Source organism: Eumetopias jubatus, unplaced genomic scaffold, assembly GCF_037043125.1.
Source record: "Eumetopias jubatus isolate StellerSeaLion01/CBP00866 unplaced genomic scaffold, mEumJub1_p1.0 scaffold_3, whole genome shotgun sequence".
Taxonomy (NCBI): Eukaryota; Metazoa; Chordata; class Mammalia; order Carnivora; family Otariidae; genus Eumetopias; species Eumetopias jubatus.
The window spans coordinates 5,236,587-5,251,016 of NW_028274809.1; the positions used below are offsets into that span (position 1 = coordinate 5,236,587).

General features: G+C 43.9%; 1 protein-coding gene across 1 annotated transcript in view; it reads left to right on the plus strand.

The window, feature by feature from the left end:
- DRC11 (dynein regulatory complex subunit 11) overlaps positions 1 to 14,430 on the plus strand; it is a 156,289-nt gene that overhangs the window by 110,813 nt on the left and 31,046 nt on the right. The window contains exons 14-15 of the mRNA XM_028105309.2: positions 6,166 to 6,273; positions 9,357 to 9,556. Of these exons, the coding sequence (XP_027961110.1) occupies positions 6,166 to 6,273; positions 9,357 to 9,556 (308 nt within the window). The remainder of the gene's footprint in view (positions 1 to 6,165; positions 6,274 to 9,356; positions 9,557 to 14,430) is intronic.

The window sequence follows — 14,430 nt, forward strand, 5'->3', positions numbered from 1 at the left end:
TTCTCACATCTGCCCTGAACCAGGGCATTCTTCCGCATAACCACAAAAGGATAATCATACTGGAACATCTCGGCATTACTGCAATGCCATTACTTAATACCTAGTAGGCAATCAACTCCCCCAGTTGTCCTAATAATGTCCTTTACACATTCTGTCTTTCTGAATCCAAAATCCAATCAAGGACCATGGCTGTGGGGTTCATATCTCTTAAGTTGCCTTTCATGCCTTTAATCTAGAATGACTTCCAACCCGATGTCTTTCACACCATTGACATTGTCAGAGTCTGAGCTGTTGCACAAACTGTCCTTCAACAGAAGTAGTGTGATGGTTTCCTCATGACTTGATTCAGGTTAAATGTTTCGGCAGTGGGGGGGGAGGTGGGCTGATATTATGTCCTTCTCAGTGTTTCATGTTGGGGACACATGTGTCCCATCACTGGGGATGTTAAGTATCATCACTGTCCAAAGTGCTGTTCCCCAGATTTCTCCACTGTCAAGCTTCACTTTCCTCTTCCTAATTAATGAATAACCTGGGGTGCGGGGCTGGGGGCGGGATTTTTTGAGGCTCTGAAGATTCTGTTCCCAGCTGGCTTAAAGGTTTTTATCCTCCACTGATGATTTTTGCCTGCTTCGATGACTGCTAGGGTAATTATAAAATGGGGGTGTTCTATTTCTATCAACCCTTCTATACTTAGTAAGTGCCATTTTTCTAGAAAGAAATGTCCTTCCCACCCTCTTTTTAAATTGTTGTGGTATCAGTGTAGAAACATGGAATCTCTCTTTTTTCATTGTATTATATTACACATTGACCTAATTTTGGCCTGTAGTAACAAGAAGGTTAACATTTCCCTCTGATCAAAAAATGATTACTTTAATGCCTTTGAAATAAAGCCACAGTTCTTCTTGAGGGCCTGGGGGGAGCGTTCATATTTCCTAACAGTATAAGAATTTTATGAGGACATATACTAGAATATATATTGGGTTTCTATTTATTTTATGTGTTTCTTGGTCAACTACCAAAGGGTTTTCTCCTGGATTCCCTTGATTTTGCTCTGTTAATTCTGTTCATATGAAAACATGACATTGTTAACAGAACACCATCCCTTTCCTTGTGGTTGGGATCTCTGACTTCTCCTTGTCTGTCTTTTCCTTTGACATGGTGTATTTTTGTTCATCACTGAATTTCTAGTGTTGAGGCAGTGCTGGCACAAGGTGGAGTCTCCAAAAACAAATTATGAGCATATTTCTCATCTTCTGTTTGATTTCTTACCCATCATGGACTTTGCAATGATCTCTCAGTCTCCGGGCAGCATCTTTATGACACATAAGGCCAAAGTGAATGCAGTCAGACCTCAAATGAAAATGACCCAGTCTAATGAATAGACATTTCTCCAAAGAAGACATCCAGATGGCCAACAGACACATGAAAGGATGTTCAACACCACTCATCATTGGGGAAATGCAAATCACAACCATGATGAGATACCACCTCACAGCTGTCAGGTTAAATGAATGGTTAAAATTAACAACACAAGAAACAACAGATATTGATGAGGATGTGGAGAAAAGGAAACCCTTTTGCACTATTGGTGGGAACGCAGCCGCTCAGGAAAACACTATGGAGTTTCCTCTAAAAGTTAAAAATAGAACTACCCTATGACCCAGCAATTGCACTACCAGGCATTTACCCAAAGGCTACAAAAATACAGATTCAAAGGGGTACGTGCACCCTGATGTTTATAGCAGCATTATCAACATTAGCCAAATTATGGAAAGAGCCCAAGTTCCATCGACTGATGAATGGACAAAGATGTGGTATATATATACAGTGGAATATTATTCAGCCATCAAAAAGAATGAAATCTTGCCATTTGCAATGAGGTGGATGGAGCTAGAGAGTATTATGCTAATCAAAATAAGTCAGTCAGAGAAAGACAAATACTGTATGATTTCACTCATATGTGGAATTTAAGAAACAGAACAGATGAACACACGGCGGGGGGAGAAAAAAGAGAAGCAAACCACAGAGACTCTTAAAGATATAGAACAAACTGAGGGTTGCTGGAGGGGAGGTGGGTGGGGGAAGGGCTAGATGGGTGATGGGGATTAAGGAGGGCATTTGATGTAATGAGCACTAGGTGTTGTATGTAAGTGAGGAATCACTGAATTCTACTCCAGAAACCAAGGTTGCACTGCATGTTAACTAACTGGAATTTTAATTAAAAAATTGAAAGAAAAAAAAGAAAAAGAAAATGACCCAGTCTAAAACAAAATCAGTCAAACTGCTATGAGGGCTTTTCCATGTTTTCCTTATTTTTTCCTAGTTAAGATCCTTAGCTTGAAAGATGGCAGTGGATCATCCCAAACCCCCACGTAAAAATAGGCAGAGCAACCAGATAGCAAAAGCAGAAACCTGAGGACATTTACACCAAAACTAAATGACAAGGTGTCCCCTCAAACCCCAAGTACAAGGAGCTGGAGACACAGAGCAGAAGAACGCCAAAGTGACAAGCAGGCATTCACAGGGAGGTCCAACAGACCAAGGCAGCAGCTACAGCCGGAACTGGGAGGGGCTTGGCCACCTCAAAAAGGCACACCACCGACCGTGCTTTTAATTTTTCTGGAAACAACAGAAGCGGGGGCTCTATGGCATTTAAAAAGCTATCCCGCACCAAACTTTCTTCTAAAAGTAGGAAAAATACTATCTCACATAAAATTAAGCAATGGAAACCTCCAAGATCAAAGCCCATGCAACGTTTCTATCAAAAAGAAGAATGAGGGGTAAATTAACATCACAAAAAGACACATAGATGGAGCCCACTCTCTCAAGCAAGCTAACACATACGTTAGCTTATATGAAAATTACAGAAGAACTGTAAGAATACATAGAATGGAATTAGAAAACCTCAGAAATGAGCAAACAAAACCCAAGGAATATTAGAAATAAAGAGAAAAATCATTTTAGAAAATAAATTATAATGAATCCAAGAATGAATAAATAATGCTTTAAGAGAAATAAAACGTGAAAGATAGAATGTCCCCTCTCTCACCCCTTACCTTCTGAAGGATGCTTGCCCTTTGTGTGATCCTTCTGTGCCTCAGTTTCCACAATTAGGGGAACAATCACAGCTCCTGCCTTGTTAAATCACTGTAAATCGTGAGTTAAGAGATGGGGCATTCAGAGGGCATGCTTGGCTTGGCGCCAAACTAGTTATTGTCCTGCTGTTGCTGGTGGTGACATTCTTGCCCAGTCTTTGGCAGGCTCGGCGGGCTGCCAATCAGACGGCTTATGACTTCGTGGTGTCTCTATGGGTGTCCCCCCACCAGGCCACATCACAGAAGCAGTGAGTGCAAGGCCACTGCCTGAGGCCAAAATACAGGGAGAGCAAACACAAATTAGTATTCCCCTAAACTATCCGGCCCCACCCATGGTTCAGTCCCTGTGCCTTTGGGGGAACATTGACCCGAGGCCAGAGTTAGTGTTTCTCGTACTCTCCTTGGTGTTCAGAGCCTGCCCTACAGAGGAGAAAACTCAGCATCTTAGATGGTATGACTTACATATTCACACACATGAAACCCTCCCAGAGCTTCAGAGTCAATGACACCCCAGCACGTCCCGCACAATCTCAGCAAAACTGTCACAACACCGAGTCCACCTGGAGCCATCTCTCTTCTGACCTCGTCCTGGAAGCTGGGCTGCCTGGGTCCAGCACACACAGCTTATGAACAAGTCCGTACTCCTGACCCATGACCGTGTAACACGCGTGCCCGTCCTCGTTGCTGGGAGACGGTTCATGTGCAGCCCTGGTGGAGTGGGGGTGGCGGGGCAGGGGGGGCAAACACCGACCAGCAGCATCTGCTCTTGGGCCTCTGCCCCTGGTCCCCGAGGAGCGTATTTGGGAAGCTAGGACTTGTTATAAATTGCTCTCTTCTTCATACTCTTTCTGATGCTGTGTGGGGTAGAATGGAACACTAGAGGCTGATCCCACCCTTATTTCTCAAATATTTTTTTTTTATTTCTCGTTATTTTTTTCCTGCTTTGATGTCCCCATTCTCTTCCATTACTTGATTCCTTCTGTACCAGTTTGCTAGGGCTGCTGTAACAGGGGTCACAAACATTCCCTCACAGTCTGGAGGCTAGAAGTCCAAGATCAGGGTGTCAGCAAGGCTGGTTCCTTCTGAGGATTGAGGGAGAAGCTGTTGCTTTGCTATAGCCTCTATGCACCCCCAGCCCCATGTCTCTCTTGCTCCGACTGCCTGGCTGCCCCGATGTCCCTGCGCTCCTCTGACCTCATCATTTCATCCCTCGCCTTGTCCCCTGGAGGTTAGCTGTAGCCTCTGGCGTTCTGCTACATCTCCACATCCCTGCATCCAGCTTCACACCTGCATGCTCATGGCCCCTTTTTATAAACGACACTGGTCATATTGCACTGGGACCCACCCTAATCACCTCACCTTCACTAGTTGTATCTGCAATGACCATATTTCCAAATGAGGTCACTTTCTGCGCTATCAGGGACCTGGATTTCAACATAGGAATTGTAAGGAAACACAGTCAGACGCACCCGTAACACGTTCCCTGTTTCTTTTCCGTCCACTGTTGTAGGCTTTCTTGCCCTTGTTCATGCCTTGTACTTAAAATGCCTTTTCAGAAGACCTGGGATCTGTGCAGGGAATCCTGAAGTTTCTAAGTTCTGCCTGAGTGGAAGGGAAGGGTTTATGGTGAAACACAGCCACACGCTTTCAGGATGAGTCCCAACGCTTGGCAAGCAGCTGGGGCTGGTGGTGTCCTTCACTCCATTAGAACCACCACCCACTAATTCAACTTAATATAATGTGTCTAAACGAAATCTGTTAGGTCCTAGAAAATATGGTGCATCTGGGTATTAATATGGATTTATTTAAGCAGGAAAACTGGGGTCACTTTCAGATCGCCTCTAATGTCATGTTTACAGCAATAAGTACTGGATTTAATGGAGGCTACAGGATCTCTTCCTGCTCTAGTGAAGGCGAAATTAACCACTCTCCTATTTATTACCTGCTCATTAAAAAGCTCAGGGATCAGAAGCTGCAATGGAAGTTTTCGCTATCACCCATTCTCCCCACCAATACCCATTGTCCTTGCCAAGGACCTTTTTTTTTTTTTCATGTGGGAGCTTTGAAAGCCTGCCCTCCACAACAAAACAGCCTCAGCATTATCTGGTCTTTAATTCTAATTTTCTTAGCATTTGAAAATGCTTTAAAGCTTTTCTTAATTCACATACATGTAAGCTCATTCTATTGGACATATGTATAGAACATCAAAAGCTCTGCAAGATCCATACTTCTTATAGAAAGAAAAAGCCAGAAAATAAAATTATCAAGACACTGTGACTCATGCATTGAATATTTTTCCTTCAGATTCAGGTACAAATCAAGAGAGAACTGTGTGAGCATATAAAGGTCCCTCCTCATGACAAATGGAGACAGGCAAACTAATTTTCTTGGTGACCTTATCTAAATTAGTTAGAAAATAACACTTCAGATTTATGACGAGTTACAATTAAGACCTTTGATGCCTTCTAATTAAACTTGTAGAGATTTATTTCTGTATTATTCCTTTGGTAATCCTTTGAAAATGATAAAAATGTAAATGAATATTACCTGCAAAAGGAGATGTTTCTATTTATCCTAAATTAGACTCATATCCTTCCTTTCAAATGATTGCATTTTAGGTTCAGATTTACACTGCTCCAATACAAATTCCACGTTGATCTTAAATAATTTATTCTTAAAGTTTATGCCAATGTTAAGCATAACTGCTTGGAATATAAATATAAATTAAATAAAGCCTACCATATTTTAGTCTACTTTGTACGTCCTTCATTTTAGAACTTAGTTCTACTTCAGGTATTCAAAGGTTATTTTTAGAAATCCGAGGAGGTTAGCGTCCTACTCAACAGAATGCCCCGTTACTACAGGGGGACAGCGGCGCTTTCATGACCGGACGGGTTTTCTCAAGCCTTTATCTGAGAGAAGATGTGTTCTCCATGACTCCCTGCAACACCATTCTATTTGCTCAGAAATGTTGACTATGTGTTCTGTGTTAGTTTTGCAGGTGCCAAGATCATGCAGCTCAGACCAACACAGTCTCCCATTTACTTATCCTCTGTTTCTGTTCCTCCAGGAGAGTACAGTTACCTGGGGACCACGCTTCGCCAGGTATCCATAGAACCCATGCCTTCCCTCCTGGATGTCAGACAGCTCATCGCCCTGTACGGGATCTTGCCACTAGGTAAAGTCTCCACACCCTGTTGCACGTTTCCTAGAAGCAGGGGTGCACTGCTTGGTGCCTTTGGCAGCATCTTCCTGGTTGAATTCTTTGTGCTGATCATTTTGAGTGAGGGTAGTTCTAGTGCAACTGTGCATCCCGGAGAGCACAGGAAGGTGCTAGCCGGGGAGCACGTCCACACCATTTCTGAGTGCCTGCTTAACATTCTGGGCTGAAAGTCCTGTCAGCAATCATCTGGAGAGATAATAACCAAAGCAAGCACCTGCAATTAAAATTAATCAAATTAGACAAAGGGCTAATGTTAGGCTTGCCTTTTATACACAGGCTTCTGTTACTGGGTCCTTAACAAAGCCGGCCTTTCATGAATCAGTGAAAGTGTATTTCACGAATCTAAAGGATCAAGGCTCTGTTGGTTTTCACTGACGTCCACTCTAACTGCTAAATAAGATTCCATCATGATTGTTCAGACCAGTGGACCAGAGTTCTGCGATGCAGGTGCAGGAAGGGTGGCTCTCTGATGCTCTCCTTCACACTTATCATTTTAATAACCTTTTTATGTGTATGACCTGAGTCATCTGGGGCAGCCAGGCCTGGCTCTGATGACAATTCTGAAATAGAAATCATGTTTTATTTGTTTAACTGGCTTTAAAATAATATGGGAATAGTTTGGGCACTTATAATATTGTTCTCCTTTGACTTAGACCTATTGGCAAGAAGTGGTTCATTCCTCTTTTAATTTAATGTCAGAAGTAGTAAGTGGAATTGGGGGTCAACATAAATTTTATATATACAAAGTTTATATCATAAATAACTATATGATACTTCTGGGGTCAACCAAATAGATATGCAATATTTATGATATGCCCATGCAAAATAAAATAAAATCACAGTGAGATGGAAAAACAGTAGAGCAGAGAGCACCAAGACCCAGCTTGTTGTTCACAGAACTCCTAAGACATCATTGAAGGGGGCAGTATGTTTGATCTTGGCTCAAGGATACAAAACAATGGATATTGTTTCCAAGAGGCCTTGAAAACATCAGAAGAAGAAAGCAACCCACCTGAATCCTCCTCATGTCAATGAGGAACCCGAAGTCCCTACGGGCTGCTGACCTGCCCAGGTCCCAGAGCCAGCAGGGCTTTCTTCTGGGGACTGATGTGTGTGTTTGCAAGGCAAAAACCGGCCAGACAGATGAGAACATTCACAGATCTGCCTTTGGGTGCTTCCTTTAAATTTCATAGGTCTAAAATTGTGTCCAGTGGCAACACGGAATGTGTTTGCTCGCCCTGTGTTCAAGTCACCACTGCCAGGACCAGTCAACCCAGCCACTCTGCAGAGGGCCCTGGGGACACGCCGTGAGGCCACTCTGCACCGTGGCCAGGCAACACAAGCACCCGCTGGCCTCCAGAGCCCCAAGAGCCTCAGCCCAGGCTCCCAGGACGAGGTGTGAGCTTTCCAAGCCCCCTGGGCAGATATGAGAGAACCAGGACACATCTGGTCAGCGTTCACCCATTCCCCTCCCAGAAATATGACTGCCCCCCAGAACGTGGAGGGAGAAAAGGGAGGAGGGCGCTCGGCCAGCAGCTTTGGCACATCTGCAACCCTCCGCCACCTCCCAGGGACCCCTACAGCTGGCCTCAGCCTCCCTCCCCAGCCCCTTGCTGTCCCCTGTTACATTGCTAGCAAGAATTATCTGCCACTCCCCGGCACCTTCCTGACGTCCCACTGCAGGCCCGCAGTCACTGTGCCCCACCGCCCGGCATCTTCTCAAGGGTCCCTGTCTCTACACGTCCCAGTTCTGCTCCTTCAGGGACAGCTCAGGTTCCACCCTCTCCCGGAAGTCGGGCCTGAGCTCCCCCACTAACCCCCCCCCCTTTTCTGAACCCTCTGTGGCTCGCACGGGGTCAGCACAATTTGCTTCCCGTTCTGGTCACGTCCACTCAGGTTCAGCTCCCGTCCTGGCCATAAACTCTGTACAGCAAGTCCTGACTCTTCCCCACCAGCCCCCAGCCAGGGCCATGAACTGAGCAGCCCCCAATACCAGGGGCTGAACAGACCACCCGGTGAATGGCGTCTGTCTCCGATCGTGAGCAACAGAATCTCCTTTATCATATTACGTTACCGTACCCCTCGCTGACCACAGATAAAGCACACCTGTGTCACTGCATTTTAAACAGAACTTGCTCAAAACTGGCTTCCAAGTTTGTTAGGTAACCATAAAAATTGTTCTTGATTATCTGGTAAATTCCCTATATCTTTTCAGTTACACAAGAAAAAAAAGAGAGAAAGGCACAATAATAATCTTATTATGGTTATATTCACATCTGATCAAAAAGTGCCCAGCCGCTGCCCCAAGCAAAGCCACATGATAGTAGATGTTTTGATCACAGCACTTTCCAGGATTTCATTTCATAATTATTTCATGCCAACATGCGCTCCACGTGTGTTCAGGACGACAGAAGATGCTCGAACCCGAGTCCCGCTCTGGCCCGGAGGAGATGGGCAGTGTGGCCGGCCTCCGAGTGCCTGCGTAGTAACTCAAGGCACTTCATCAACGGGTTCCAACCCGGGGCAGACCGAGGAAGTCCGGCTACTTACACCTGGCTCTTACTTCTCGCCTTTCCCTCCTGAGAACCACTAATGAACATTCCCAGCCCCCTTACGGGCTGCGGCTGCATGTCCACATTCCTTTTCCTAAGCTTTCAAAGAATATAATGCCACACAACAAGCAGAGAAACCCACCCCCCCACCCTAGAAAAAATGCCAGAGGTAAGTTATTGCAGGAATGTTCTTTAGAATTATGAGTGTGGGGGAAATTCTAGGGTGAGGTGTAGCAGGGAAAGCCACGTACAGAATAAGCAAGGAGATCCTGGCGGCCCCCACCTCGAGCCCTGACATACAAATCAAAGGTGTCACAGGCCAACTCAGACGGGGGATGTGCCTCCGGTTAGAAATGCTTTGGACGCATTCATTACTGTTGCAGAAACTGGGGTCACCCACTGGAGGAACAGCCTTGAGGGATCCTCGTCTCAGAGCCTCTGAGCTTCTCTGCAGGATTTTAGAGCCTTTGCCTCTGCCTTTTGTAGGTTCTGCAACGGTGCACGAGAAGGCTCCTTTGGTGAAATCCCTGCTGCTGGCAGGGCCATCGGGGGTAGGGAAGAAAATGCTGGTCCACGCCATCTGCACCGAAACGGGAGCCAACCTCTTCAACTTGTCGGCAGCTAACATTGCGGGGAAGTACCCTGGCAAAAATGGCTTGCAAATGATGCTGCATGTGGTCATCAAGGTACTTGTTGCCTTTCTTGGTTCCCAGTACCCCTCCCTCGTTCAAACTGCATGTTCAAATCCTGCCGTTAGTTTCCCACGAACACAGACCCTAGCAGATGATTTCCTTAGGCTGATGCACCCATCTCTCTTAAACTCCCCCATCGCATCCTGCTATAAATCACTTCATCCTTGCATCTAGCCGAGCATCCAACAGGTAGAAACAGCTCTTTTCTTTGCATAAACAACCCTTACTGTCCCATCCAGATCAACCTCCTCCCACCACAGGTATCCTTCCTGAAATGTCCCCGCGTGTCACTGAAATCGAAAACCACAATTTCTGTCTCCAGCCCACCTTCCTTCAATAAGGCATCAGCCTCTTGCATTTTGGATACTCTTTCACACATGGCGTGAGTTACCAAGGTATGGTTCCTTGGGCACATTTGCGCCTCACACAGGTGATACCAAAAGGCTGCGGGAAGCTAAACTGACCACAGGGGAGTAAATGCTCCGTGATATCTGGGCTGGAGAATAGGAAATCCTAAAAGATCCATACACTACCCAGCCCCGGGACAAGTTCTTCACCTCCCTGCATCTCTATCTTCTGCCACCAAAATGAAACAGACCAAATGATACTGTCAGCCCTAAAAGCAATGATTCTCTGATATCATTTAGATATGGGTGATGATGGCTACAGACAGGTGTTTACAGGTAGGTAAGTAGGTAGATGACAGATAGCGACACAATATGCATATAGACACAAAAGGATTAGCAAGTTTTCAAGCATTTTATTACAGAATATATTTAATATTAAAACTTGACAGGATTTAATTTTTATTTCATTGAGTACCTCAAGGTTGTCTTCACGCTGTTCAATTCACTTTTAGTTGCTAGAATGCCAGATAAGCCAGCTTTTACTGCATGAAGATGCCCACCTAGCAAGGAGTCCCCCACACCTGGGGCAAGGTGTCAGTTCTCAGGGGCTCTGAGTCATGGTTATATGTGAGCAGCTGCCCGTAGGAACGGTTTCTTTTCCACATCATGTTGACAGTCAGAGTGAGGACATGACAGCAATGGGATTTTGTTCTCTTGGTCACATGGTCTCCACCACCGTGGTGGGTTGGGACATTTCCCACTCTCCTTTCCTCCACGGCTTGTCCTGCAGGAACCCGTGGAAATAGAAGTTTGAAGAGCTGGGAGGTGGGAGGGGAGGAAGGTGTTTGGGGAGCAAAGACCATTAAGCTGTTTAATAGGGTGCCTCTCCTCCTAGGGACCAGCCGTGTCACCTCTTTGTGGTGTTATGTTGAATCTTCTCAGCGGCCCCGTGAAGAGTCCATACTCATCCCATTTACAGATAAAGACACTGGGGCTCTGAGAGGTTCAGTAACTTGCCCGAGGCCACCGAGACGACGTGGCTGAGCTGGGGTTCAAACCTAGGTCCTTCTCTTCTTTGCCCTCCTGCACTATTTTTATTAAGGTAAAAATTATATTTGGTGAAATGCACAGATCTTAAGGATACATTTTAAGTGCAAGCTTTGAAAAATGTCCACAATTGTGTTGTCGCCATTTTCACGGGTCTTTTGGTCCTCGTATAACTTCTTTGAAATATCTGTTCAAGTCATTTGCCTACTTTTCACTGCATGGTTGGCCTTGTGATTTGCAAGAGTTCTTCATATGTTCTGGATACAAGTTCTTTGCCAGACATACATATTGCAAATATTGTCTCCCGTTCTGTGACTTGCTTGTTCATTTTCTAATTTTTTAGTCATTTACTTGTCCTATCACTGCCACAGGGTGTTGAAACCTCCCACCATTATCATGGAATTCTGTATTTCTCCCTTTCGTTCTGTCGGCTTGTGCCTCACAGATGTTGAAGCGCTGTTAGGAGATGTGTCCACATTTCGGATTGGTGTGACCTCCTGTTTGGTTATTTTATCATTATGATATGTCCCTTTTTGTCTCTGGCGATACTCCCTGTCCTGAGGTTTACCTCACCTGATGCTAATAGAACCACATCAGCTTTCTTGATAACTTTTATTTTCAATGTCTTTAGGGTTAAAGTGCATTTCTTGTGGACAGCACGTAGTTGAGTCTTGCTTTCTTACTCACCCTGACAGCATATGTGGAGCCTTTAGTTTACACTAAATGCGGTTATTCGTCTGGTTGCGTTAGGTCCACCATTTTGCTGTTGGTACTCCATTGTCCTATCTCTTCTTTTATTCTTCTGTTTACCCTTTCCTATCTTCTCTTGGGTTAACTCAGTATTTTTTACTACTCTATTTGGATTCTTTTATTGTCTTTTAAGCAGTGCCTCTTTCTTATTTTGCAGTGATTGCTCTACGGATTACAACAGTCATTTTTGACTTAGCACAGTGTATGCAGAGTTCATATTGTAGGATTTTACATAAAATGTGAGAACAATACAATCCATTTGTTATCCTGTGTCCTTTATGTTTTTATCATACATTTTACATCTAGAAAGGTTATAAACGCCACAATTGAGTGGTATTATTTTTACATTATTTGTATTAAATAGTCACGTGTCTTTTAAAGAAATTATGTTGGGGGGATTTAGCATTTTGCACCCTTTCACATATTTATTCTTTTCAGTGATCTCCGTTCCCTTCCACCAATCCAAGTTCCCACCTGGTATCATTTCCCTTTTAGCTGAAGGACTTCTTCAGCATTTTTTTCAGTGCAGGTCTGGTGGCAACAAATATTTTTTAGCTTTCATCTGATTTATTTTTAAATGCCCTTATAGCACCTCCACTTTTGAAGGTCTATTTCGCTGGATATAGAATTCTGGGTCACATTTTCCTTTCAGCGCTTTAAAGATGTACTTCCATCATCTTCTTACCTCCAAATTTCTGATAAAAAGTTATCAGAAAATCGAACTGTTGATCTTGTATATCATATGTTATTATTCTCCGAATGCTCGTTAAGTATTTTTCTTTATTTTGGTTGACTACAGCTTGACTATGATGTGCTGGCAGTTTTTGTTTTTTCTCTGGACTTAAACTTGTGGCTCACTGTGATCATTGAACCCATAAATACATGTTTCATACCAAATTTTGGAAATTTTGGCCACTGTTTCCTCAAATATTCTTTCTGCCCCATGCTCTCTCTGCTCTAATCACATGTATATTTGACTGCTTGATATTGTTCCACGAGTCACTCAGGTCTTGTTCTCTCTCGTTGGCACTTCGGATAGTTACTATTAGTCTGTACTCAAGTTTACCTACCTGTTCTTCTACCATTGCCAATCTGCTATTAAGCTTATCTCGTGGATTTTTTTTTTTTTTTGGTATTTCTGACATCTTGTTTTTCAGTTATAGAATTTAACTTTGCTTATTTTTATAGATTTTTATTTCTGTCTTGCAATTCTCCATCTGTCCATTCAATATGACTATCTTTTCCTTTAAGTCAACTTAAGAGTTGCTTTACCGTTCTTGTCTGCAATTCCAACACTGGGTCATCTTGGAGTTGGTTTCTATTTGAATTCCGTCCTTGACCGTGTGTCGATTTTCCTGTTTCTTCATATCGTTAATAATTGCTATTTGCATATTAGACATTGTGGGTGATATGTTATTGATACTCGGGGCATGCTGGGCTTTGTTCTGACAGGCAGTTAAATTACCGGCTGATCAGCTTGAGCTTGCAAAGGTTTTGTTTGCCATTTTGTTATTGTGCATCTATTTTGATTTTGCCCTTAGTCTAAGGTGCCCTTAGTCTAAGTCTCTTAGGCCTAGAACATCATCTTCACTTCAATGAACCTTAAATGGAAAGCCTGAGGTATTTAACAAGCACCTTTAACTTGGCAAAGACTAAGGTGTGTGCTTAGTTCTTCTGATTTTCCAACTGTTGCTCTCCACTGAGCTTCTCAGAATCTTCCAGCGTGCAAGCACATTTCTGAGGCTAGCCAAGGATTTGAACCCGAGTTGGAATTTAAAGCCCAGCAGCCTGGCTTGTGGCCTCATGTGCTTACCCACCAGGCTCTAAGGACTAAGTGCTTCAGAGGAAAAGTAAAAGAAACCTATCCTCTTGCCTCTTCCCCCTACCCCGAAATAAAACCCTAAATACATTCATTCTAAATACCTAATTTTGTTGACATTGTCAAGTAACAGACAGGAGCACATAAATATTAAACTATTGGCATTTCATAAGCATCCATATATACCAGATCCTGTTCTAGCACTTCTCTATGTATTAACTCATTCAACAACAACTGTATGAGGGAAGCACTGTCATTATCCCCGTTTTACTGATGAGAAAAGTGAGGCACAAAGCATTTAAAGTAATTTCCCTGGTCAGCATTGCTGCAACGTGAGCCCGCACAGTCTGGGTCCTGAGCCGCCAGGTGCAATCACTGCATTATTCTGCCTCTCACTGAAGTACGGCTAAAGTGAGCCTCTTCTCCCTCCTAGCAAATGGCTCACTTGCTCCTGGTATGACCCTAGGACAGAGCCAATGGCATGATCCTGATGTGCTCTCTCTCAAGAAGTTATTGTTTCTGCTGCCGAGAGGTTATCTTGATATCAAGTGAGCTATCTTTGCATTTATTAGAATCATTGCATTCTAACATCACGTAGGCCCCAAAATGCCGAATGTCACATTTTCAAAACGTGGAAGAGTGTGTTTATCTAACGAGGCCACTCCATGTCAGAGAGCCTGACACATACCTCGTTAAGTGTCACCTTTACCATGTATATAACAGATGAATGAAAGACGCAAAGGTCTCAGGAGTGGGCATCGTTCAATTAAAAATCACGATCACTGAGGCCACTGTGTCCTGGCATGATTGATAGAGCAGCTCTCTGCCCCGCAAAGAGGTATTTGCTTTTAATTAACCAAAGAAAAGTGGGAAATTATGCCTGGGCCGGAAAATCAAGGGCAGGA